The 25,683-nt window shown below is 52.6% G+C and overlaps 12 protein-coding genes across 12 annotated transcripts; 6 read left to right on the top strand and 6 right to left on the bottom strand.

Moving 5' to 3' along the window:
* Window positions 1–402: 402 nt before the first annotated feature.
* Window positions 403–1,235, bottom strand: SPBR_00936 (cytochrome c oxidase subunit 5b; the record flags this gene model as incomplete). The annotated part of the gene is made up of 3 exons (XM_040759255.1): window positions 403–824; window positions 914–964; window positions 1,145–1,235. The coding sequence occupies 3 exons, from the start codon at window positions 1,233–1,235 to the stop codon at window positions 403–405; spliced, it is 564 nt and encodes a 187-aa protein (XP_040617794.1).
* A 1,017-nt stretch (window positions 1,236–2,252) lies between these two features.
* On the bottom strand, window positions 2,253–2,995 carry SPBR_00980 (uncharacterized protein; the record flags this gene model as incomplete). Its single annotated transcript, XM_040759299.1, has 2 exons — window positions 2,253–2,309; window positions 2,459–2,995. 2 exons carry the CDS (start codon window positions 2,993–2,995, stop codon window positions 2,253–2,255), a joined length of 594 nt encoding a protein of 197 aa, XP_040617793.1.
* A 795-nt stretch (window positions 2,996–3,790) lies between these two features.
* SPBR_00582 (pre-mRNA-processing factor 19) lies at window positions 3,791–5,242 on the top strand (the record flags this gene model as incomplete). Its single annotated transcript, XM_040758901.1, has 1 exon — window positions 3,791–5,242. One exon carries the CDS (start codon window positions 3,791–3,793, stop codon window positions 5,240–5,242), a length of 1,452 nt encoding a protein of 483 aa, XP_040617792.1.
* A 640-nt stretch (window positions 5,243–5,882) lies between these two features.
* SPBR_00616 (uncharacterized protein) lies at window positions 5,883–7,286 on the top strand (the record flags this gene model as incomplete). The annotated part of the gene is made up of 1 exon (XM_040758935.1): window positions 5,883–7,286. One exon carries the CDS (start codon window positions 5,883–5,885, stop codon window positions 7,284–7,286), a length of 1,404 nt encoding a protein of 467 aa, XP_040617791.1.
* Window positions 7,287–8,238: 952 nt separating this feature from the next.
* Window positions 8,239–10,134, top strand: SPBR_09030 (uncharacterized protein; the record flags this gene model as incomplete). The annotated part of the gene is made up of 1 exon (XM_040767156.1): window positions 8,239–10,134. One exon carries the CDS (start codon window positions 8,239–8,241, stop codon window positions 10,132–10,134), a length of 1,896 nt encoding a protein of 631 aa, XP_040617790.1.
* Window positions 10,135–10,531: 397 nt separating this feature from the next.
* SPBR_00806 (pyridoxine biosynthesis protein) lies at window positions 10,532–11,590 on the bottom strand (the record flags this gene model as incomplete). Its single annotated transcript, XM_040759125.1, has 2 exons — window positions 10,532–11,361; window positions 11,428–11,590. The coding sequence occupies 2 exons, from the start codon at window positions 11,588–11,590 to the stop codon at window positions 10,532–10,534; spliced, it is 993 nt and encodes a 330-aa protein (XP_040617789.1).
* Window positions 11,591–12,171: 581 nt separating this feature from the next.
* SPBR_01145 (uncharacterized protein) lies at window positions 12,172–12,474 on the top strand (the record flags this gene model as incomplete). The annotated part of the gene is made up of 1 exon (XM_040759462.1): window positions 12,172–12,474. The coding sequence occupies one exon, from the start codon at window positions 12,172–12,174 to the stop codon at window positions 12,472–12,474; it is 303 nt and encodes a 100-aa protein (XP_040617788.1).
* Window positions 12,475–13,834: 1,360 nt separating this feature from the next.
* On the bottom strand, window positions 13,835–14,405 carry SPBR_01047 (uncharacterized protein; the record flags this gene model as incomplete). Its single annotated transcript, XM_040759366.1, has 2 exons — window positions 13,835–13,860; window positions 13,901–14,405. The coding sequence occupies 2 exons, from the start codon at window positions 14,403–14,405 to the stop codon at window positions 13,835–13,837; spliced, it is 531 nt and encodes a 176-aa protein (XP_040617787.1).
* Window positions 14,406–14,864: 459 nt separating this feature from the next.
* Window positions 14,865–17,180, top strand: SPBR_00266 (adenosylmethionine-8-amino-7-oxononanoate aminotransferase; the record flags this gene model as incomplete). Its single annotated transcript, XM_040758585.1, has 2 exons — window positions 14,865–16,497; window positions 16,540–17,180. The coding sequence occupies 2 exons, from the start codon at window positions 14,865–14,867 to the stop codon at window positions 17,178–17,180; spliced, it is 2,274 nt and encodes a 757-aa protein (XP_040617786.1).
* A 546-nt stretch (window positions 17,181–17,726) lies between these two features.
* SPBR_00711 (uncharacterized protein) lies at window positions 17,727–18,948 on the bottom strand (the record flags this gene model as incomplete). Its single annotated transcript, XM_040759030.1, has 2 exons — window positions 17,727–18,740; window positions 18,874–18,948. 2 exons carry the CDS (start codon window positions 18,946–18,948, stop codon window positions 17,727–17,729), a joined length of 1,089 nt encoding a protein of 362 aa, XP_040617785.1.
* Window positions 18,949–19,037: 89 nt separating this feature from the next.
* On the bottom strand, window positions 19,038–21,601 carry SPBR_00215 (uncharacterized protein; the record flags this gene model as incomplete). Its single annotated transcript, XM_040758534.1, has 6 exons — window positions 19,038–19,552; window positions 19,639–19,841; window positions 19,934–20,440; window positions 20,529–20,614; window positions 20,686–21,379; window positions 21,447–21,601. The coding sequence occupies 6 exons, from the start codon at window positions 21,599–21,601 to the stop codon at window positions 19,038–19,040; spliced, it is 2,160 nt and encodes a 719-aa protein (XP_040617784.1).
* Window positions 21,602–23,762: 2,161 nt separating this feature from the next.
* On the top strand, window positions 23,763–25,188 carry SPBR_00602 (uncharacterized protein; the record flags this gene model as incomplete). The annotated part of the gene is made up of 5 exons (XM_040758921.1): window positions 23,763–23,783; window positions 23,862–24,097; window positions 24,193–24,416; window positions 24,506–25,138; window positions 25,172–25,188. 5 exons carry the CDS (start codon window positions 23,763–23,765, stop codon window positions 25,186–25,188), a joined length of 1,131 nt encoding a protein of 376 aa, XP_040617783.1.
* Between the last annotated feature and the right edge of the window lie 495 nt (window positions 25,189–25,683).

The following is a 25,683-nucleotide window of genomic DNA, read 5'->3' as shown; positions in this document are numbered from 1 at the left end:
CTTGGCCTCCTCATGCACCATGTTATGTCGAGGAAAGGGTCATGGGCACAGCTAGCAGAGCTTGCACGGTTCGTAATGGTTGAAAGACTTACTAGCAAACGACACATTGTGCATAAGCAGAATACACAGAACGACTGAAGAGTGTCGACTAGGCCATCCCCATGCGAAATGTGCCTACCGACTTGGACATAAAATGGTCTTGCAAAGGAAACGAACCGTTGACAAGCAAAACATCTTGACGTGTAGACAATTTTTATTCACGATTTCGTTTCATTATCTAGAGCCCGTCCATGTATACTTCATCCTGTTCTACTCGTCCCGTGCCAGTCACGGCAATGATAAACCAACCCACAGCTATTATCTGATCGGTTGATCCGTTGATCTAGTGAATCGTTGCACCGTTTACCAGTACTCTGGCTTGACAAAGTCGGCAAACGTCTTGGGCTCCTCGTAGCCGTGGTGGTGATCGTGGTGGCCGTGGCCGTCGTCTTGGGGTCCAACGTAGTTCATCTTGTAAACATTGCCGCACTCGGAGCAGCGGTCAACGGGGCGCTCACGCGAAAGGCCGACCCAGATGACGTTGTGCGAGTCAGCTGGGAAGCCCGTGCAACCGGCGTACTGCTCCTCACCAGCGGAGCGGACCAAGATGGGATTCTCAACAGTCCCCTTGCGCGACGCATCCAAGGGCCGCATGTCGAACACGTCAACATCCTCCATCTTGCCGAGAATCTCGAGACGCTCGATACCGGTTGATTGCTCGAGGTCTGTGGGGACAGTGCCAGGCTGGGCACCCGGGCCGAGAAGGTCTGCACTTGTCTTGACATCTGGAGAAGAAAGGAGGCATATTAGCTTATGCTGGCCCGCAATGGCTAGATGAGAAGGAACTTCAGTTTCATCATGGGGAAAGTCTTACCGGAAAGAAACTTGATCTTGGGGGTCGTGTTGGTAGGAGGAGCGGCCTCGCCTAGTAATCAATCATATGTTAACATGTCGTGTTTTCCAGCATCGATTCACAATTATCGCGTTTCCTGGTGCATGTGCCATGCCAAGCACTTGTCATCCTCCTCCTTGGGTTACTGCCACGGTTGCATCCACAATAGGAAACATATCTCAACTGCTTCATAATTTCCTCTCGGGTACGTACAGCGGACAAACGACGTCGTGAAGGCGCGGCGGACGACAGGTGCAACGGCGGCCCGGCGGGCAGCAGTCAGAGCAGCGCGCTGCATGAACATGGTGTCGGCTGGTTGAGAGAAGAGGGTGGGAGGGAAATATTTCTATCAAACGTTCGCTCCGCGATTGGCGATCCGAATTGACTGCTTTGCGGGTGCGTCGAAGGCGGCTTCGGAAGGTGGGTGTGGAAGACGAAATCAGCGAAGAGAGAAATTGAAGGACGAAAACGCGAATTTGAGGCTTTTGGTGATATGGGCTGACGGCGTCCCGGAAACATAGCTGCCCACCTGCTTGTTTGATGGCCTTTTGGCGGGCGGTGGGCCGAGGAAAACGAGGAAAATCCCTATTGCAAAATGATGTCCTTTCCTGGATAAGACTAGCGTTATTTTTCGTGCTGAATATCACGTGACTAGACATGCAGCTTGTAAACGCACCTCAGCAGACCTATGCGCAGGTCGATATCGGCATTTCGCGCTAAATAGCCAGGGCTGAGTAAAATCAGTGGTGGGGTCGACGCGGTGGTCAAAGACTTGGAGAAAGCCTCTGAAATAATGGACGTCAGGAAACTTACGTCGTGCACAAGGCCTTTGCATTGCAGTGGGGAAGTTTCAGTGCTTTTATTTGAACTGTCTATGTATAATTTAAAGTATCACGAATTTCTCGTGGTTTTCATTCTTTCTTTCTTTCTTTCTTTCTTTCTTTCTTTTTTTTTTTTTTTTTGCAAATCAAACGGGTTTAAATAGGCCAAAATGCATATCATATGTATATATTTTTGCTTGTGTGTGTAATCTTACGACTTGCTACCTGTAATACCACCGAATAGAGGGAATTTTTATCGAAAGAACCTCTGATGTACGTTTGACATCCGAGCAACTAACAATACAAAAGTCTTCGATGTCAGTAGTGTGCGCAGTAACATACTGCTTTAATGGCTGTTTTTATGTTGATGGATGACTCCATCACCTTGTAAAGCATTCAACATGGAAAACATGGTTGAAACCTTACAACCTTACGTCCATCGTATTGAACTCGTCAACTCAGAGTGATAGACCAAATGCATAACTTCAAGCCACCCGACCTCATTTACCTCCGTGGGTCAACTTGTTGGCACGGTCTTTGGCAATGCAGGTCATGGCCTGGTTGTTTGATATCGTCAGTCTCGTGGTTAAAAAAGACATTATGAGCAGAGGATAAGAGATAGAACGACGCCCCCCCCCCCCAAAAAAAAACAAAAACAAAAACAAAAACAAAACCCAAACGAAGACCAAGCACTGCCGGCACTTACCTCTATGGCCTCGACCTCCTCCAGAGCATAGACACCTCGGTCAATGCGTGCCCGCATGTTCTCCATAATCTCGTCTCGTGACCGGCCGTTCACAAAAACCACATAGACGAGCCCTGGGAAAGCGGCCTCATACTCGGCGTTGAGCGCGGCTAGCAGTCTCGCCTCATTGGCCGATGCCTTGTTGAGCTGCGCCTGTTCGGCCACGCTCTGGGCACTTTCGACCTTCTTGGCTCCGAGGCGTGGGTGAGCGCACAGGATGTTGAGCAGCTTAGACTTGGCAGCCAGTGCGGCCTGCGTCGGTTTTGGATCGACAAAGGTGGCTACCTGGTTCTGCAGCTCTAGAAGCTGTGTGCGGACTGTGTCGGCGACGTCGTCATACGAGTTGAGGCCGCCTGACGAGGCAGTAGAGCGAATGGCTGGAACAGCCAGCGTATGGAGGTCTTTGCTGTGCTCAAAGAGCAGGTCGAGGGCCGCGGTGATGTCCTCAACGGGCAGGGATGCGAGAGTTGCAATAGGGGGTAGACTGAGAGAGGCCATGATGAGCAAGTATAGCTGCTAGTTATCACGGTATCAGGTCCAGGTCGCTGTAAGATACAATATCCGAGTATTATGGCGCGTGGTTGGTGACATGGCTCATTGCCTCCTTCGCCGATTCTTATACTGAGCTTAGTGGCTCGTAGATGGCTGTGGAGATCGCTGTGGACGGCGGTGGCCGCTGAATCAGACGGACGGCGCCGATTTTCTAATTGGGCCAGGTGCGCCCATTTTGCGTACCAAAGGGGCCTCACGCGAACGTTTTGGCCCAGGAAAGCGGCAGTAATGGTAGCAAGATGTGATGAATTCAAAGAAATGGAGAAGAGGAAGTTCTGCACGACATTTGGTGGTTGGATAACACGCGGCAAACTACAGAAAAACAGTGCTTGTTGGAATTCCACGGTAATATTTTTCAGACCTGTTTTCTAGCCTTGGTGTTAGAGGGCTCTCTATTTTGCCGGTTGGCCTAGCTGTTAATTACGGACCATTCTTACAGTGCTATGACCAACGACATACTCCGTACGAGTTGACCAAGGTGAACTGGCACTATCTTATCACCACGGCATCTGATTGGCCAGCCGTGCCTAGCATAAAATATTTCGACGCGACGAACAGGCCCAGGCACAACGAGCTCGCCGGAAGGTCATCTACAGCATTCAACCCATCTGTCACCAATTGACGACGTTAGCACAGCGTACCTCATTAGTCAGTAACGACCATTTCCGACTTTTCCTGCTCCCTCACCTCCCTCCATTACTTTGTATTAGGCCGACAAATTCTCCTTCGCCTCTCCCCACGATGCTGTGCGCCATCTCCGGCGAGGTGCCCGAGGTGCCGGTCGTCTCGAAAAAGACCGGCACCGTCTACGAGAAGCGCCTGATTGAAAAGTACATTGAAGAACATGGAACCGAACCAGGCACGGAGACGGAGCTCGATGTCGAGGATCTGCTACCCCTCAAGGCCGGCCGCACTGTGCGTCCGCGACCACCCACCCTGACATCCATCCCGGCACTGCTTGCGACGTTCCAAAACGAGTGGGACGCCCTAGCCCTCGAGACATACACGTTGCAGGAGCAGCTCTCCCAAACACGCACGGAGCTGGCAACGGCCCTGTATCAGCACGATGCGGCAATTCGCGTGATCGCGCGCCTAACCAAAGAGCGCGACGACGCGCGAGACTCCTTGTCACGCGTGACTGTTGCTGCTGCCAGCGCGACTGATGGCGACGACGACTCGATGGCAGTCGACAACGAGGAGCTGCCCGAGGTACTGGCCGCGGCCGTGGATGAAACGCACAAGACGCTGTCCAAGTCACGGAAGAAGAGAGGCATACCGGCGGACTGGGCGTCCAACGAGGACATTGCTGCCTTTGCCCCGATTGCGTCCGAGGACTTGCCCGTGGTCCGCGCCACGGCCTTGACAATCGAGGCCACCGACAGCGAATATGCTGCGATTGCCGGGCTGGAGGGCAGTGTGGGCATCTTTGCTGTGGTATCACAGAAGCTCGAGCGTATGATTGAGGTTGGCGAGCCATTGACGACGGCCTTGTGGATAGGCAGCACGCGCATCGTCCTGGGCACGGCAAAGGGCGCTATCAAGATCTACGAGGCAGGTTCCGAGAAAGCTTCACTTAAAGCACATGCCGGCGCCGTCACTGGCTTGGCCGTCCACCCATCGGGACGCATTCTGGCATCTGTTGGTGTCGATAAGACCATTTCCCTCTACGATCTGGATACCGCCACCCGCGTCAGCCGCGCCCACAGCACCGCGTCGCTGACTGCCTGTGCTTTTCAACCCGATGGTCACCTGCTGGCTGCCGGCACGTCTACCACGGGTGAGGTGCAGGTCTACATGACCAAGACGGGCGAGCTGGCCACATCATTTGTGCTGGGGGCACCTGTGCAGGCGCTGGCGTTCTCGGAGAACGGCTACTGGATTGCTGCCACCGCTAAGGGCCAGACCACTGTCACTATTTTTGATTTGAGAAAGGAGGGCGACGCTGTCACGGCCAAGGTGCTGGACATTGGTAGCCCCGTCGCCGCGCTGGCCTGGGACTACTCGGGTCAGTTCTTGGCCACGGCCGGCCCGGCGGGGCTCACGGTGCAGCACTACGCCAAGGGCTCCAAGAAGTGGTCGCAGACGCTGTCGAGTGCGACGCCTTCTGTAGCCGTACAGTGGGGCGCGCACGCAAAGCAGCTGCTGTCGGTGAATGCAGACGGCGTTGTGTCTGTGGTAGGGAAGAAGGAGTAGGACGGCGAGTTGGAGTTGCTGGCCGGGCCAAGTGTCTGATAATATTTGTACAATTTGTCGCTCATGTGTCGTCTTTTATGTCGTAATTATTATCGTTTTGAGTTTTCTTTTTCCTCGTGCGTGTTATTTTGTACTGGTATCTATCGTCGACTTTAGAGCGCATTATTCTTGTCATATCATCTGGTTCTTTTTATGTTCGTCGCGTGACTTGGGTGACGGATTTTACAAATATTCGTTCGCTGTCCAGCGTATCGCCCCTCGGGGTTTAGGGCTGTAGACGCTCGCCAGGCTGACCAAGCGCCGGAAACCGAAGTTTGCCCCTCATACTAGCGCCGGAATCCCTAGTAGGCAACATGGTAGCCGCTTGGCCGCCTGTGCAGCCAGCGCGTGTTTTTGTTGTGCTGCTAATGCAATAATTCAACAGAGGATAACCGTAATCGTGAATTTGTGAACAGTACTACTGAACGCCCCTCAAACATCAACATCAGCACCAACGCAAACATAACCACGCACCAACATGCCGATGTGACGCAAGTGACGGCAGCAACGACTTTAGTCCTCTACACAAAATCACTACACATCAGTCGATTCTCACACTGCTATTTGGCCCTCTTATTGCCGCGTCGCATCGTCAGCTGCCATGGCGCGGCCACCGCAACGGCCAGAGCGTGACATTATCGACCTGACCGAAGAACCGGACAGCCCTGTTTTGCAGCACGCGCAACATTTCTCCTCTCCCTCTCGAATGGTGGCTCGATCGGCCGCCCGGTCGGCGGCACGGTCTGCAGTGCAGACGGCATCGCGAACGGCACTTCGATCGTCTGCGCGAGCGGCCGAATCTTCTTCACGATCCTCGCAAACGCAGACGCCACACGTTATCGACTTGACCGATGTCGCCGACGACGATCCCCCCTCAGCCGCTGCTGATGCCGGCGCGCATCGGCACCTTCATGCGCAGCATATGTCGCAGCAGCGTCAACGGTTTCGACAGGCACAGCAACAATACCGCGAATCCGGGCACGGCCTTTTAGAATCATTGCATCTATCTATGCAAGATTACGCCAACATGCCATTTGCCGGTGAAGGGTCTTACAATGCAGGCGACGGAAGCAATCGAAGCAACGGCAGCAACAGTAACAACAGCGGAAACAACGACAACAACAACAGTGGAGGAACTGGCTCACTTTTCGGCAGCTTTGGCAGCAGTCTTGGAGGTTTCAGCATCAGTGGTATGGCTCATTTTGCGAACATTGCCTTTGGCGGCGGCGGCGGCGGCGGCGTGGTGGCAGGAAATGTGAGCCGCAGCAGTAGGAGTGGTCGCCAGCAGGGCCAGAGCCGGACGCACGCAAGGATGCATAACCGGCCCGTGAGGGCAGAGGCGGTTCGTGGCATCGGCGTCCCTGATTTGCACGGAATCGGGATGGGGATGGGGATTGGGATGGGCATAAGCAACGAGCGCGCCTTGTTTGAAGAAATCATGGGCACCAACCCGTTGTTCGATCTGCCCGACCTCAACTACCAAATGAACGGTGGCCTATTCAATACGCACGGTCGCAGTCACGGTCATGGCAATAGCCATAGTCACCGTGACGTCCCTTACGGTGGTACTCGTCGAACAGCGTATCCCGCTCCTACCACTGCCCCCGAAGGCTACACTCGCAGCACGGGCGAGGATATGGTGGCCGTCTGTGCCGGATGCGACGTTGAACTGGCCTATGATCCCAACGAGATGGGTCGCCATGCTAGCGAACCGCCAAAAAAGAAGACACGCAGTCGCAAGGACCGCGAAGAGCACAATTTCTGGGCCGCCACAGCGTGCGGTCACGTGTTTTGCAAATCTTGTTACGAGAACCGGCGGAATTGCTTGAAAAAGGACGCTGGCTCGTCAATTGCCACAGGTGGAGGTGGTGGAAGCGGCGCTACCACAAAGACGGGGGTGCCGCCCGTGGTCTTTGTTGCGGAGGGCAAGACAATTCTCTGCGCCGTAGAGAACTGCCAGTCGGATGTCACAGCAAAGAAAGCATGGGTCGGGCTGTTTGTGTGACCTGCGTATGAAGTGCTGGCCCTCTTTGTGTTGGGCTTCGCCGGTGATGATTGGCACTCTTTTGGCATTCCAAGGGCGTTTCAGGTTATGGGTTTCGAGGCATAGATTGCAATGTTTTTGTTGTTTTGGTGTTGTGCATTCTGTTGTATACCTTTCAGCCACCCGGCGTTATTGTGATTTTGGCTCGTTTGCTGAATATGTTTGGCCGTGAAGTAATAAGCCGTAACAAGCCCAAGACGTAAGTCCATGATGCTAGTACGTTAATATGCGAAGTAATGCCCGTTGGCTCATAACACGGCCATTCACCGTCTTCCTGTCCAGTCCGAGAGAGACTTCCCAAGGTATAGTTGCGTGACTGTGGAAGTTTGCTACGATACTTTACAATGAACTTTATTACCGAACAAGGTCATCAAGATGATATACTGCCCGTTGGTGGTAGTCGGATTCCCGGGGCGGTATTACTCCATACGTCGTAGTGAAGTGCTTTAAGTGGTTGGTGATGGAACTTTAAATGCCCCGCTTTTCTTTAACTGGCACATTTGGGCCATTTTTGTCGCGACCAAACTGTGACGTACGCCGTAATTACAAGCCATTTATTTTGAGTTCTTCGCACTGCGAAGTGGCATATTGAAGCGTGTGCCTAACACTTCATTGTCTTTGTCCGTGTTTGTTTTTGTCAAAAACTCTCTCTCCATCCTGAACGAGTACCAACTAATCGCCTTTTCTCCTGTCGCAGTCTTTTGCGTTTCTAAATATATAACTTCCATCATCCATTTCGATCACCCTCGATCTTCTCTATCCTCGACATCATCCTCAGGATTGTCACCTATCTACTCTATCACTTCCTGATTTTCCGAGAAGCTTTTTTAATCTATCCCATGCCATGAGTTCCCATCCTCACCGCGCACAACGGCCTATCGCCCCAGATGACGCAGTTACCGCGCCCAACGCAATGGACTCCCTCCGCGCTGAAGATGTTTCGATCGAGACGGCGGATGTGACAAGCCCAATCGACGACACGGAAGGTTCGGAGAGCCCTACCGAATCTCGCCGGGGAAAAAACAAGTCCGACGAGACGCAAGCGTCCAGCATTGACAGTCACGACGTGACCAAGACCGAACCACCTGCAGCGCGCCCCCCCCACTTTCAGGAGCCTTCCGAAGACGAGGCCGCCATGTACTACCAATGGTTGCCTTCGCAGCCAATCCTCCTAGGCCGGACTTCCTCTCTTTCATTGCCCTGGAATAACGCGATGGCGGCTCCTCGGCGCGGTGCTTGGAACTACGGGAGGGAGGATACCAGCATGTCCTGCGGACCTGTTGGTGCACATCCTATTCGCGAACACTGGGATAACGATTCCTTCCGAGATCTCCTCTCAGACGCGTTTAATGAAGTACCGTATTCATCCATGGTACCCGTCCGGGTTGGTCGAACAATAATGCCGGCGAACGAGCGACCGGTTGTCCTCTGGGTTGGCATTGAAAGTGCCGTAGCCTCCAGCGCGACATGGCCGATGATTGCCCACTGCTTGAGCCTTGTGCGCGGCATTCTCGACAGAAAGCAGCTTTTCGACGTTGAATGCGAGCTCCGATCTAGCAATGACATAAAGACTGCCGATGCAGCTGGTCATCTACCAGCGATATGCCCACGTTACGTGCTGCCAACGCGTGGCGACCGACTTAGAGATATGAGTACCCAAGAAATCGCATGTGAGCGGGCGATTGCAACCACACTGGGAACGAGTGTTGCCCCGAAGAAAAAGAAATGGAGCGAGGGTACCTTGGGCCTTTTTCTGGGTCCGACGCATGGCACTGGGGGTTTGGACGATCCCGTCTGGGCACTCACATGCCACCACGTCGTGTGTCCTGAAGACGGCGATGCTAAAGACGACAAAAAGAACGACAAGGACGAAAAAGGCGATGACAACACTGGCTCTGATGGCGAAAGTTCGGACGGTGACACTGGCTCGAATGACAGCGGCACGCCACTGGTACTGATGCCTGCCTCTGTGCAACTCAGGGAGGCGATCAAGACGATTCATCGACTGGTTGCTAAAGCGAAAGATGATCTGAGAAGTCGTGTGACGGAAGCCCGGGTTGAGAATTTTGACAGGCTTTCTACCCTCAGCGACAAACTCGCTGCTTTCGGTGCAGCAAAGCAGGGCCGCATTGTCGGCCATGTCGACCACGCGCCACCTCCTGGTGTCAATGACCATCCAGACGAGCCTAGATACACGAGGGATTGGGCACTAATTGCACTAGACCGGGCCAAATTCCCGCAAGGTTTCAATTTCGCCAACTTCGTTGATGTCAATACGCTTACTGGTGACCCCATTGCGGACATTATTAACCGCAGTCTTCACCGCGACCACCGCTTTACAGCGCCTGACGAAAATCTTATGCGTTTGGCCGGGATCGTTCCTCTGCGTGAACTACTGGGGGCCCCCATCGCACCCAACCTCGTCAAATTGCGAAGCGGCGATTCGTGCAGGATTTTGTTAAAACGTGGTCGGTCTACTGGTCTGACCGTCGGCGTCGAGCACGACTTCAGGGTCGTACGCAGATATTATGTGGGAAATGAATGCGTCCAAGCTCTGGAATGGATGGTTCTCCATATCGGTGAAAAGAGATCTAATCCGAACGACGCGTACGAGAACGTATTTTCCGCAACGGGTGATTCTGGTGCAATCGCCTTTGACCTAAGTGGCTATGTTGGTGGGATGATCACTGGCGGGACAAGTTTCGCGGAACGAGCCTTATCGGGTATGGATTTCACATATATCACACCGATGGCGCATCTCCTCGCCGACATTGAGCGGGAGCTTGGTTTCGAAGTGAAGATATTGTGAGCCGACTCGTGTCGCACTGTGCAAAGAGTAGTTAACCATTTTACACGTCATACTGTACGGTTTACATGCACAACAGCATACGTCTGTTCGTCGCTATTGTTAGTTTAGTGTTTCGTCTGTTGTAAGGTACGCGTGACTCCGCACTTGGAGCTGGAAGGGTTAATATGCATGGTTTAATATATGACCCCTTGTAAAAACACAACCTGTGCTTTCGAAGTGTATTTGTAGACGTTAACGTCCACATAGTAGACAATTCTCCTCGGCCACGAAATAATACTGCATGTCAGCGAAAAGTCACTATCTATATTCGTATCCTTGCTCATGCTTAACCTGGGTTGCGAAATAGAACACAGACGCCATGATACTTGGCACACCACTGGGCGTTCTACTCAGCTAGCTACCAACCGCGACCGGCCAGCTTGTCTTCTGTCCTTAGACTTCGAACGCTGATGCCGACCATGGCCTCGCCAAGCCCCTCACTGCACTCGGCAAGCACCTGTGCGTCACTGTAGTGGGTTGTGGCCCGCACAATGGCTTTGGCGCGCTGGGCCGCGTCGCCGGACTTGAAGATGCCGCTGCCGACAAAGACTCCATCGCAGCCAAGCTGCATCATGAGCGCAGCGTCCGCTGGCGTTGCAATGCCGCCTGCGGCAAAGTTAACCACTGGTAGCCGGCCAAGCTCGGCGGTCTCGCGCAGCAGAGTTGCGTCACAGCCCAGTTCGCGGGCCAGGGCGCGGATGCCGCTCTCGCCAGACTGTTTCAGGACAGACTGGGCCGCGCAAATATCGGCACGCACGGCACGCACGTGCTTGACAGCTTCGACAACGTCACCCGTGCCGGCTTCGCCCTTGGTTCGCAGCATGGCCGCGCCCTCGGCGACGCGACGCAGGGCCTCGCCCAGGTTGCGGCAGCCACATACAAAAGGAACTGAGAACTCGTCCTTTTCAACGTGGAAGGCGTCGTCGGCGGGTGTCAGCACCTCGCTCTCGTCAATGTAGTCGACGGCCAGTGCTTCGAGAATCTGGCACTCCACAAAGTGCCCGATGCGGGCCTTGGCCATGACCGGGATTGTCACCGCCGCCTGGATGGCCTTGATGATGGCAGGGTCACTCATGCGCGCAACGCCACCAGTCGCACGGATGTCAGCAGGCACACGCTCAAGCGCCATAACGGCACAGGCGCCGGCCTCCTCAGCGATGCGCGCCTGCTCAGCATTGGTGACGTCCACTGTGGGGTAAAAGTTAGTGAGACGGGGAACGACAACAACTGAGCTTCACGACGGCGCGTCCTTACTAATAACACCACCCTTGAGCATTTGAGCAAGGCCCGCCTTGACCGTAAACGGGCTCGTGGCAGAGGTGGTTGCCGTTGCAGAGTTGGTTGCTGCATTTGGCGCTATTTTGCCGGGAGCGTTGCCGGAACTGCTCAAAGCAGCGCTCTCATTGGTGGATGCCATGTCTGGGGCTGTTCTGTGCGCTGGGATTGGCTGCGTGAGTCGACAATGCCTGTTTATCTTGGAGTGTGGGCAGTGGATTGTCTGCTGTCGGGCTGGAAACCGAGGACAAGGCTGGTGAGGCTGAAATTGATGCTCGCGATGTCTTGGGACGATGATGTTTACGATAGTTTTTGAGTTGATTTGAAACTTTTCGAAGCCCTCTCGCCCGTTTTAACACACTTTTCTCCGCCCTCCGATTCTTGCCGAACTAATGCCGATTTGGCAGCAAACTCTGCTCATCTCTGCGCTGCGATTGGACAGTCTTGCGCAGTTGACCAAGCTGTCCGCAGTGGCTCACTCTGGTTTGCTCCGGTTGGCTCTGGTTGGTCTGGTCGGCTGTAGGACTTCAGACCACTTGCCTAATGCGTCAGGTTGCTAAACGAGCGACCGGTTGTCGGACGTGAATATGAGTCATTTAATGACTACTTCGTGGTGAGGACCCGAGCTGTTGAACGTTGTGGATGTACCTTGGAATTTTGCAATTAATTCCTCAACATTGCCTCGAAAGTGGTTTGACACTGGAAAGCACATTCAACCTGGATATGGCCATCATAGTGGGTGTCTTGGCCCTGCAGGGTGGCTTCGCCGAGCATGTCTCGATGCTGGAGAAAACAGCAGCACAACTCGTCGAAACGGGCGTTACGACAACAGTGGTCAGCATCATGGCGATCCGCACGCCCAAAGAACTTGCCAGATGCAATGCTCTTGTCATCCCGGGCGGTGAAAGTACCACAATGGCACTTATTGCGTCGCGGTCGGGTCTGTTGGAGCCACTTCGCAACTTTGTCCGGTGCGTGCAGGCGTTCCTGTTTGGAAAGAAACCCAACGGTTTCGATCGTCTCTAACAGCAACAGAGTTCAGAAAAAGCCCACTTGGGGTACATGTGCTGGATTGGTCTTGCTGTCTCAAGAAACCACGGGCACAAAAATAGGAGGACAGGAGCTGATTGGTGGTTTGGATATACTTGTGCATCGCAATCATTTTGGTCGACAGAAACAGAGCTTTGTTGCTGACGTACACATACCACTGCTTGAGACTGAGACTGCGACCAAGGCTGACATGGAAGTCCGACCATTTCCAGCCGTGTTCATCCGCGCTCCAGTGGTCAAGGCCTTGTTGGCAAGTAGCGGACCAGAAGTTCAAGTTCTCGCTGTGTTGCGGGAGACGGCTCCAGGAATGGGAGATATTGTAGCCGTACGACAGGGGAATATCCTAGGCACCAGCTTTCATCCCGAGTTGACCAACGACATACGGCTTCATGCGTACTGGTTACGCCTCGTCATAGGGGCAGTTGTACATTAGACATAGGGCGAAACACTCAGAGAATAACTAACACCAAGGGTAAACAAAGTCGTCGCCTGGCACAAAGGGTGACCAATGGATTGTAACACATTCATTCACATAATACCTGTTTGGCTATTATTCGCTCACCATATACATACGAATGTCAGAACCTGCCATTCATATTTTTGCTTTGTGCTTGACGGACCTCCTTCCGCCCGTTTGAACCCACTTCCTTATGATGCCGACTAAAGCTTCCACCTCTGCCAATGAATTTCCCGCATGCAGACAAACTCGCACTCGCTCCATCCCCAACGGTACTGTCGGCGCCACTATGGCTCGGACGACGTAACCAGCCTTCTGGCACGTTCGCGCCAAACTGCGAGGCTGGGGTGTCAGGAGCGCAAAGATTGGCGATTGTGGACACTGCTTTGGGATTCGTAGGATGGGATTCGTGGGACAGAGCGGTAATGCGAGAAGACGGGTGTGGAGGTGGACGACGAGTTTCCATAAGTGCGCAGCAGCTGCAGCAGTCCCGCCGCTCAACATCAAATCGTATACGGTGCGGATAGCGACCAGGGAAGGATACGACATGAATGTCGTGTAGATGAGCGGACGAGCGTAGTTGATGAGATACTCTTTTGTGAGCGGCGAGCAAAGAATGATGGCTGCGGAGATGAGAAACATCAGCAAAGTTGTTCACATGATAAAAGGCCAAAGTATTTCGAATATGAGTCCTACCCCCGTTACAGGCCAATGCCTTACCAAAGGTATGAAGCCTGGCAAACATCTTCTTTTCCAGCCCAAGACCGCATACGACTCCCCGCCCCATAGCTCCATACACGCCAGTTGAATGCGCTTCATCAACAATTATCTTCCCATTTCCCGCAGGTAGCACACGTTCTACCACCTCGACAATCTCCTTCAGCGGCGCGACATCGCCATCCATGCTGTACAAACTCTCCACGGCAACAAAAACATTCCTCTCACCGCGCTTTACTTGCGCATCCTCCGCCACAGCTTTCAGCAGGACACGATCTAGATCACCAACGTCGTTGTGCTCGAACGGCGCTCGCACTCCAGCGCGTGACTGCCGCATGCCCTCGTGCACACTCGCGTGGATGACCGCATCATACACGATGACGTCGCCCGGCTGCGGGACACAAGCAAAGAAGCCGGCGTTGGCGTCAAAGCCCGAGTTAAACAGACAGCCCACCTCAGCGTTGTGGAAGGAGGCAATGGTGGCTTCGAGGGCAGTAGCATACTCGCTGTTGCCATCCAAAAGCCGGGAGCCGCCAGAGCCGAGGCGCAATGGGCCAGTGCGGAGGTTCTCGACAAAAGCGCCGTGAAGTGCGGCCGACACAGAGAGAGACAGAAAGTCGTTGGAAGAGAAATCGACCGAATCGGGTGGGACAACGCTGAGGGTGCGCAGTGAAGACTTACGGTCACGCGACGCGAGAGCGGTCCGCATTGACTCACTAAGTGTGGAGGCCATGTCGATGGTGACTTCTCGGTGGGTCGAGCTTCGAATTGTGAACGTTGTGACTATATCAAGGGGAAGGGGCGGGAAGTCAAAAATATTTTGATTTGATATATTGCAAATTTCACCGCACGTCTTACTTTGGAGTCATTGTGCAACCGATTGTAACCGAAAAGCACCAGTTTTCGTCTCGGGGCGGGCTTGTGGGAGTGTGGAGTTGTCATCTTGAAAAAGTCAACGGGCATGATCTGCTAGCATGAAGACGGGGAGCAGATCTTATTTGGGACGTTGGTGGGGGGGAGGGGGGGGGGGGGGGAAACGTCAGTGAGCCATTAAAAACACAAATAGCCGTGTGTGGGGTAGCACATGTCACCTTACCCATTGTTGAGCCGCTCACGGGAAAGTTGACCGATAATGTGAACCAGACAACAACCACGACAACGACCGCGAAGACAACCACGGCCACAACATACAATGCCTGTCACTGCCGCCACCGGCGCCATCCTTCGACGCTCCTTGCGTGTCTATCAGGTCTATGGTGCGAACACAGGAGTGGGCAAGACAGTTACATCAGCCATTCTATGCGGTGCGCTGCACCGCGCCTTTCCCGAAGAACACGTTTGGTATTTGAAGCCGGTGTCGACCGGCCCGCAGGATCAAGCTGACGATGGCCACCTTGCACGCTTCTCGCCACAAACACTATCCAAGACGTTGGTTCAATATGGGTCTCCTGTGAGCCCGCATGTGGCGGCTAGAGTAGCGGCTACGAAGCTCACAGATGCTGCACTTCGCAAACAGATACAGACGTATGTGGCTAAATGCGCAGAAGACGGCCAGGGAACGTTGCTGATCGAGACAGCCGGCGGTGTGCACTCGCCGGCCCCATCCGGAAGTTCGCAGGCAGACATGTACCAACCTCTGCGACTTCCCGTCATCCTTGTCGGCGACCACCGGCTGGGCGGCATTTCAGCCTCCATCGCCGCATTTGAGTCACTGCACATCCGCGGCTACGACATTAGCAGAGTATTGGTGTTTGAGGATGCGACATACGAGAACCATCTCTACCTCCGGGACTACTTTGCGGAGCGGGACATTGCCCTTCTCTCAGTCCCACCGCCGCCATCCCCGTCAAGCACGAAGACATCCGACCACGAGCGCATGGCCGAATACTACAACGAAATGTCCTCCAGGCCTGAAGTTCTCGACACCGTCACGGATCTCGCCACTTCACACCAGTTGCGCCTCGCCCGCCTCAACGACTTGGCACCGCAAGCGCATAAACACATCTGGTATCCTTTTACGCAACATTCTGGTCTTACACCAGCGTCACTCATGACCATTGATTCGGCACATGGCGATTTCTTCCAAGCATATTTCTCATCTCCAGAAAATACGCTTAAGCCAACTCTTGACGGCTCCGCCTCGTGGTGGACCCAGGGCCTTGGTCACGCCAACACCAAGCTCGCTTTGGCTGCTGCACACGCTGCTGGTCGCTACGGACACGTCATGTTTGCGGGTACGATTCACGAACCGGCTCTATCTTTAGCAGAGCTCTTGTTGAAGCACCTGGGCAACCCACGCTTGCAACGCATTTTCTACTCGGATAATGGCAGTACGGGCGTAGAGGTTGCTGTGAAGATGGCATTATCGGCGGCATCGAAACGGTACGACTACGAGAGGAAGGAACTTGGCGTGTTGGGGCTCAGGTCGTCCTATCACGGGGACACCATCGGAGCGATGGACTGCTCGGAGCCGTCAACGTACAACGAGCGCGTCCACTGGTACAAAGGACGCGGTCACTGGTTCGATTTCCCCGAGGTAAAGATGAAGGGGGGGGAATGGATCGTTGAGCCGCCCAAGGGCATGGAAGGCGAGTACGGCCCAACACAGACATTTTCCAGTTTAGGAGATGTGTTTGACTTCGAGATGCGCAATGCCTCGGCTGCGGCTGAAAAATATAGGACATATATCCTCAAAACCCTCGACCGCCTTGTGCGCGTGGAGGGCAAGAGTTTTGGCGCGCTTGTCATGGAGCCAGTTCTTCTAGGCGCTGGGGGAATGCTTCTCATCGATCCGCTCTTCCAAAGCACGCTGGTCTCGGTCGTTCGTGCGTCACACACTCTTTTCACCTCCAATTCAACTCACACAGTGGATGACAATACCTGGACTGGTCTCCCCGTTGTCTTTGACGAGGTGTTTACGGGACTGACCCGCCTCGGCCCTTTTTCGCCCAGTACGCTTCTGGGCGTGCACCCTGACATCTCCGTACACGCCAAGCTCCTCACGGGCGGTCTTGTGCCGCTCGCTGCAACGGCTGCCAGCGAGGCCATCTACAAAACATTTTTGGGCGCCGAGAAGCGAGATGCCTTACTGCATGGTCACAGTTATACGGCGCATGCCGTGGGGTGTAAAGTAGCCGAGACCTCCATCAAAGAACTACTGCAGATGGAGGCAAGCGGGGCATGGGATGACTTTAAGCGACCTTGGGAGCAGGACAAGGGAAACGTATGGAGCATGTGGTCTCCTACGTTCCTTTCCGAAGTCTCTTGTCGCGCTGAAGTTGACAGTATCGTCGCCCTTGGGTCCGTCTTGGCCATTAAATTGCGAGACGAGAACCCAGGATACGCATCCAATGCTGCTGTCGGGCTGCAGTCCGCGCTCTTCAGTGTGAGCGGCGGTTTCAAAATCCACTCCAGGGTGCTAGGAAATGTGTTTTATATTATGGCAAGTCAGACTACGGAGGTTAATATTGTTAAACAGATTCAGGATATGATACTTGAGGCGATATAACGCCGAAAAAAGATGACGTAACGAACCAGATAAGGCATAGGTAATTGACCGGCTACCTTATTTCATATTATCTTTTTTAAGCCAATACAGAAGAATAACTATCATAACTGCTAAAATCGACATGACAGCCAAAATAAATACACCAGTATTCCACAGGTCTTTCTTTGCCTTTGGTACAATCGCGGTAGTGCTTTCTTTACTCCGTCTCAACCCACGCCACTTAAACTTTCCCAGTAGGAGGCGACTAACATCACGCCTTGATATCTTTTCATTACTTAGAGACCTAGGTGATACTTTTCCAACGTGTCAACAAACCTATATGGCTGTGGTTGCAAATTGCAGCCACACGAAAACACGACCTTAGGAGGCCAAGAAACCCGAAACCAGGCCATCAGCGAGGTGGAGACCGGCCACGACCAAACCTAACCTGCCGAAGCCAAATCTCGGCCAGTCTGCTTTCATTACTGAGTGAGGCTCGAATGGCTTTCTAACAATGATATTGCGCAGTTCCAAACTAAATCATAGGCTTTGCTTCATCGTCTGCGACTACCAGCCAATTGAAACGGTCTGTAGAGATGGAGGCTGTATATCTGTTGGCTTCCGGCCTTTACGACCCTTTTGGGACTTCCCCAACTTCTGATCCAGCCTCTGAAACGGGTCACCAGCTTCTTCCTTCCGTGTTTTCCACCTCGAAGTACCGAGTAGTGCATCCAGCTCTTCCACGGGAGGGAGATTGAGGTACACCCATCCGTCATCACGCTCTTCGGCTGCAAAAGTTGCGATGCTCAGTGAATCGTCGCTTGAGCACCGTCCCGGCATATCCCCGTTGAGGTCAAAGTTGCGCTTGTGGTATGGGCACGATACCCAGTACTTACTTCCGCCGCCACTGTCGCCGTTACTGGCACAATTTTCATTGGCTGCGGCCGCCTGCTCACCGACTAAGCCGTCTGACAACACAAATGCCCGTTTGTGCGGGCACATCTGCTGCGTCGCATAGTACCGGCCACGAACACGGAAAACCGCAAGCTGCGTGTCTCCCCGCTTGATCTGCGCCGATGAGCGTCCGTCTGCATCAAAGTGCTTCGTCTCGAGGAGCGGCTCCCAGGCAAGCTGCGACCAGTGATGACTGCGAAAATCCTCAGACGCCGACTCTTGAGACCAGTAGGTTGGTCTGGTTTGCTCTCGCTCAACGACGACCTCGACCGTCTCTACATCTTCATCCGTGTTGTCGAATTGGCGGAACACGCGCTGTCTGACTGGATCCGCAAGAATCTCGGTCCACTCGCAGAAATAGCTGTCGACAAGCTCCTGCATCTGCTTCTCCATGTCGGCACAGATCCCCAGCTTGTCTTCAAGAACGACCTCTTTCAGGTAGGTGATACCTCCCGGCAGACTTTCAAGCCACCGAGCTGTCCGCTGCAGTCGGTCGGCTGTCCGAATGTAGAAGATGAGGTAGCGGTCAAGGATTGGAATAACCTCCTCTGGCGGCACATCTTTGGCCAGAAGTTCTGCGTGCCGGGGTTTCGCACCGCCGTTGCCGCCAACAAATATATTGTATCCCTTTTCCGTTGCAATGAGACCGAAGCTAGTTAAGTCAAATGGTCAATTAATTTGCAAAAGTCCACTGGGCAGAAAGTTATATGGTCGAAAAAAAAACCTACTCTTTGCTCTGTGCCTCTGCACATTCACGTACGCAACCGGATACACCGCCCTTGATCTTGTGAGGAGCCCGAATGCTTTTGTACCGCTCTTCAGCACGAATAGCCATGCCAACGCTGTCGCCTACACCGAAGCGGCACCAAGTCGATCCCACACAACTCTACCAGGTTGCATTAGCATACATATTCTCTGTGTGGTTTAGTAGCCATGAAGCAGAGTGTAAAAGGCGGGAGACGATACCTTGACTGTCCGCAAAGCCTTTGCATATGCATGGCCACTTTCGAGCCCTGCATCCACCATTTCCCTCCAAATGGCAAGCAAGTCCTGTTTCCGTGCTCCGAACATGTCAATCCGCTGGCCTCCAGTGATCTTGCAGTAGAGCCCGTACTTGTCGGCAACTTGGCCCATGGCGATCAGCTGCTTCGGTGTGATCTCGCCACCGGGCACGCGCGGGACAACCGAAAAAGTTCCGTTGCGTTGGATGTTGGCCATGAAGCGGTCGTTTGTGTCCTGGAGGTCGTGGTGTTGTCGTGACACCACTGGCTCATTGAACAGACTAGCTAGAATGGATCCGATAGTTGGCTTGCATATCTCGCAGCCAAGTGACTCTGGGAATGTGCCTGCATCGCGCATAACAGCTTCAAATGTTGTGAGGCGCTTGACAGCGATGATGTTGTAGAGGTCGGCACGCGGCCGGGAAAAGTGAGGGCAGACTGTTATTTACGTTTGTTTATCAGACTGGAGTTGACATATAAACAGAGCATCGTCGTGTGCCACGTCAAGACAGAAAATAACTTACGGTGGTTGGAAACATCTTGTCCAAGATCTTTCAGTGTCCAGTTGAGAATGCTCTGCACAAGTGGAATACATCCTCCACAGCCAGTGCCCGCCTTCGTGCAAGCCTTCAGTCCGTTCAGATCTGTGCACTTTCCTGACTTGACAGCTTCGACAACGTCGCCCTTCGTCACGTTGTGACACGAGCAGACCTGCGTATCGTCGGTACTGGTGAAACGATGTCAATAACAGATATTATGAAATACTTCAGCTGCTCGTTTCACACTTTCTTGCCCTCCAGTACCAGCATCGTTGCTTACAGATCAGAGCCGTCATCTTCACCATTTTTTTGGGCACCTAAGATGAACTGGCTTGGCGGCGCCTCTAGAACTGTCTGCGTACGCACGATTTGGGTGAGCTTGGCATAGTCGCGCGTGTCACCAATCATCATACCACCCAGCAAATACTTTCCGTCGGATGTAAAGAGGTATTTCTTGTATACGGATCCGAAAGGATCTTTGTAGGTGAGAGCCTTGACGGGCGCTGGTTCGGGACCTAGCCCCCCGTTCGGGACCGATTTTGGTCCGTCTCTATCTGCAAAAAAGTCTCCAAAGCTTGCGACGTCAATACCAAGGAGCTTGAGCTTCGTGCTGAGATCAGGGCGGTCGAATTTGCGTGGCGTTTGGCCGGACCCAAGGCGACCTTCGGTAAGGTTGAAGGAAAGTACATCGGCCATTTCGATCCCGGGGGCAATGATGCCAAATGTTTGGTTCTGCCAGCATGCGCAGTCGCCGATCGCAAATATATCAGGAACGGACGTTTGAAGACTGCAGTCGCCGAGTTCCCACGGTTAGCCCCTGCACTTACCGTTGTCTCGTTGCTCAATCGTCAGATATGAAGACGGGTACGACTCACTCTTCACCGATAATAAAACCGCCATTGCGCTCTCCTGTCCGGATCCCAGCCGAGCTCGCCAGTTCGTCTCGTGGCTGCACACCAATCTAATCCCAATATCTAGTTAATTTTGTCGTATTTCCAGCTGCGTGATGACATATTTGTTTGTCATACGTACCGCGAAACAGACAGCGCTGCAATTTAGCTGCTCGCCGTCCTCGAACGTAATTCCGGTCACGCTTTTGTCGGCATCCGTGTTTATGGTGGCGATCCGTTTGTTGTGTAAAACGTCTAGTCCGAGTTTACGGACCCCCTCGGTGACTAGCCGGCCGGCATCGGCGTCCAGCTGCCGAGCAAGCAAGTAGTTGTTACGGTCGACAACTTTGACCGATGCAAAAGACTTGAGGTCTACCATTGCCTTCGCAGCCTCGAGCCCAAGCAAACCACCGCCGACAGCAACGCCGACGGTGCCTTTGTGCTCATTTGCGAATTGCATCATATTCTCAAGGTCGGCAATTGTCCTGTATACGAAGACGCCATGGCTATCGTGGCCGGCCGTTGCAGCTGGCAGAACGGCATCGGAACCCGTAGCTAAAACCAAAATGTCGTATGCGATGACGACACCCATGGACGTCACGACATTCTTTGCTGCAGGGCGGATCTCGGCCACGCGTGTGTTGACGTGGTAATTCAGCAATCCATCGTCCTCCAGCGACGAGTACCATTCTCGCGGGTTTAGATACAGGTTCTCTACCACACGGTGCTCGAAGAAGGTGGACAGGCCAACGCGGTTGTATGCGAGATGCGGTTCCTCGCCGATAACAACGAGACTGTACTCCCTCCGCTTCGCATCTAGCTGCATTAGTTTCTCCCTGCAGTTGTCCCAGTGTCAGTATGTTGAGCTTCGAGATTGAGGGAGGTCACACGGTGCAGACGCACATGAACGACATAGCCACCATGCCCAATCCAACAACGACGATGCGCGTCCGGGGACGGCAGGGGCTTTGAAGGCCATTATTCCCATTGACACCATTGATGCCGTTGACACCATTGACGCCGTTGACACCGTTGTTATGACGGGCGCTGTCGGCCATCCTCTTTTCTGTTCAGCTGTATTGTCGTGGAGTGAAAAAATGCTACAAACAAATAACTAGACGAGCCAAAGATATGCCGATATAACCGATGATGCTGAGGTCGCTAATGGAAATGTGAGGCAAATTCACAACAATACTACACCTATGTGTTAGGCAACGTAAATGAAAGAAGGATGGACATGGTATAAAGTAACGACGAAGTGAGACACATATCAAAGTGAAAATAAAAATGAAAATGAAAACATAAAAGACAAAATGAATAACAAAATAGTATTAAAATATGCATTAATTGTTTTAATTAAAATACGAATAAAAGAAGCGAAAGAGACGACCCATACATAGAGCCAAAATAACTCAGACAGACCTGGCCAGTACTACCGAGACACACACGACGTCCGTCAGCGTAAACGGTGCAGTGTGATAGAAAGCGTAGGACGCGGGCCAAAGTAACCGGTGCTCATTTAATAACAGGCTTTACTCCTCGGAGATGCGGTATACGGTAACATCAAAGATAAGGAGACAGTAATACGATTGGAGTTTTGTACTGCGTAATACCAAACCTCTGTGTCGTCCTGGAACGGTCGTGGGACCGAAGAAGAAGTCTTATCTTGGACTTTACGATCGAATTGGGGCAGTCTTATCAGGTTGAGCCGGGCCAATGAGCGTTCAGACAATCATTTACCCCCTTTTCCCAACTCAAAATTAAACATTTGGCGGGTTTTCCTCTTACTCTGACAGGCTCTTATCTTTGGCTGGGCTGGGCCAATCAATTGTAACGCAGTCCATAAATCCCATCCAAACCGTCCCGTTGTTTACTCGACTGTAACTGAGATATGAAAATCCAACTTCTCCTACATCTCCGGCGCATTTATCTCCTGTTAGTCGTTAGCCTTGTCTTCTACTGAAATCATTTTTAGTCATGTCAAGAACGGTCCGGCGATAGCATACCTTTCACAGTGATGTTTTCGACTGGCTACTACTCTACAATCTACAATGATGCCATGTGTGGCTTGAGAGCCATGGACCAAGCTTCGGAAATGCAAAATTCATGGTAAATAGACAATGTGGGACGGATTTTGATACCTCTCTTCTCCGTATATGTGCCAGTTATCTACTAGCGAAAGACGCCGTGTTTGCTCCCTATTGTCTCCAACGTAGCTCCCTGATATCTGTTCGCCATTGCCAATGTTGATTGTCCGACTTCCACATATTGTTTTCTACCAGATACACTATTCAAATCCGCGTTGGAGCTGAGTCCTGTCTTTGCCGATTTTGTGAGCAGACTTTTCACCGCTATTGATATCCTGTCCACCGCCAGACTTGTTCCTCTTCACAGTCCAATCACGGCGGACTGACCACGGTGCGAGCCACACGATCACCATGTCCACCACAACACATCTTCAGTCTCCCCTGACAGGCCCCTTGATTGATACAAAATCAATTTCTTTCCAATCCAAACATAATTATCTTCATCCCATCGAAGAAAGCCTCTTAGGTGTCCCTTTACCGCCCTCTGGGTCACCGGTAACCGAACTCCTCGATAAAGACAAGGGTACGCCGGACAACCATGTCACCCGCGACTCCCGTCTAATTCGCCTAACCGGTGTGCATCCATTTAATGCCGAAGCGCCATTAACAGCATTGTATCGTGAAGGTAAATATTATTGACATTTTGATTGACTTTTTCACCTCGGGTAAAGATGAATATACTAAAGTCGATACATTCGGATGTCCAGGCTTTATCACTTCTGTTGACCTCTTCTACGTGCGAAATCATGGCTCGGTGCCTCAAATTTTGGACAATGAAGTTTGGTCATGGAAGCTTAGTGTCGAGGGGTAAGTTGCGGTTTCGTCATTGAATTATTTTATTATGTATTCGTTTCTTTCGTTGCGCACAGAAACATGCTTACTCAACCGGTACAGGCTTGTTGAGAACTCATTTACAATATCCTTGAAGCAGCTAGTTGAAGAATTTGAGCAGACTACCCTGCCTGTCACGCTTGTATGTGCCGGAAACAGACGGAAGGAGCAAAACACGGTGAGGAAATCGAAGGGCTTCTCCTGGGGACCGGCCGGCTTGTCTACTGCACTGTTCACGGGAACTCTCATGGCCAACATTCTGCGAAGGGCAAAACCCATGCGGCGAGCTAAATTCGTTTGCATGGAAGGAGCTGACAATCTAGTAAGTGAATAACTCACTCCCCAACCACTTGACAATCGAAACACTGTTGTTAGACAATGCATGCTAATCTTATAACAGCCAAATGGTCCCTACGGGACATCTGTGACGCTCAGCTGGGCGATGGACCCAAATAGAGGCCTTATGCTCGCCCATGGAATGAACGGCGCACCGTTGAGGGCCGACCACGGCCGACCACTACGCGCCGTTGTCCCTGGCCAGATCGGTGGACGTAGCGTGAAGTGGCTGCGTCGGCTGATCGTGACGGCCGAGCCCAGTGACAACTGGTACCATTACTACGACAACAAGGTTCTTCCGTGAGTTTTTCTTGCATTTGCTCTTTTCGTTTTTCATTTGTTCAACATCGGTGCAATGCTAGCACAGGTATGACTAGCATCTAATGTGTCCGCAGAACCACAGTAACTCCTGAGCAGTCAGCCGACGAGCCAGCGTGGTGGCGAGATGAACGATATGCTATCTACGACTTGAACGTCAATTCTGCAATTGCACAACCACAACACGACGAAGTTCTGGACCTTGCGTCTCGTGTTCCAGATTATACAATTCGCGGGTATGCGTACAGCGGTGGTGGCCGTCGTGTGACGCGCATGGAAGTGTCTCTCGACGGCGGTAATGGTGAGCAAATATAGAAGCGTCAAAAGTAGCGACGTTTCAGGCCATCCCTTTCGCCATTGTACGAATGACTAACGATACACTTCCTCCAGCGTGGCGACTAGCGGACGTTCAATATCCCGAAGACAGGTATCGTGACATCGACGTTGATCTCTACGGTGGCCGCCTCGATATGTCGTCTCGCGAAACATGTTTTTGCTGGTGCTTCTGGGCATATACACTTCCAATCTACGAGCTCCAGAACGCCGACAGCATTATTGTCCGCGGCATGGACGAAGCCATGATGTGCCAGCCCCGTGACATGTACTGGTCTGTGCTCGGTATGATGAATAATCCCTGGTTCCGTGTAACCATCGTGAAGACTGGGAACCAGACGCTCCGCTTTGAGCACCCAACGTCCTTGATGTCTGGAAATCCCGGCTGGATGGAAAAGGTCAAAAAGGCGGGGGGTGACTTACTCAATGGCCGGTGGGGCGAAATATCTTCTGAGGATATACATCAGCCACCGACACCACCGCTGGAGGAGGTGAACATGGCAAATTCAGATGTGAAGCGCATCTTCACCATCGACGAGTTCAACGAGCAGAGTTCACAGGCGCGGCCGCTTTTCGTGGTCGCTGGTGAGGTCTATGACGGCACGGGATATTTGAAAGATCACCCTGGAGGTGCTCAGAGCATCCAAGCAGTTGCCGCATCAGATGCAACAGAAGAGTTCATTGCAATCCGTAAGTCACTCTCAATTCTTCCACGGGTGACAGTCTCTTCCATGACATAACAATCAACTAACGAAGAAATCACGAAACAGACAGTGAAAACGCAAACCGTATGTTGCGAGATTACCACATCGGCAGTCTAGATGATAGAGGCCGACAGGTGCTGCGTGATCAGGGCGGCGCAGATAAATCTTCATCACCGACACGCGCTATCTTTTTGGACTCGCGCCATTGGGCCAAGGCCATCCTGAGTAAAATCACCCCAGTATCGTCTGACACAAAAGTTTTCACCTTCAAGCTTGACCACGACAACCAAGAGGTGGGTCTTCCTACAGGACAGCACCTCATGTTGCGATATACAGATACAGAAAACGAGGAGACCATCCTCCGTGCGTACACACCCGTGTCAGAAAACATACGGAAAGGTACCCTCGAACTCCTGGTGAAGCTCTATCTCCCCACACTGATGTCTCCTGGAGGACGCATGACAACAGCGCTGAACAAGGTGCCGATGGGTACAGCTCTCGAGTTCAAAGGACCTGTGGGAAAGTTCGAGT

Source organism: Sporothrix brasiliensis, assembly GCF_000820605.1.
Source record: "Sporothrix brasiliensis 5110 chromosome Unknown Cont19, whole genome shotgun sequence".
NCBI classification, from domain to species: domain Eukaryota; kingdom Fungi; phylum Ascomycota; class Sordariomycetes; order Ophiostomatales; family Ophiostomataceae; genus Sporothrix; species Sporothrix brasiliensis.
The sequence above is the reverse complement of the archived record's forward strand: the minus strand, read 5'-3'. Positions and strand labels throughout refer to the sequence as shown.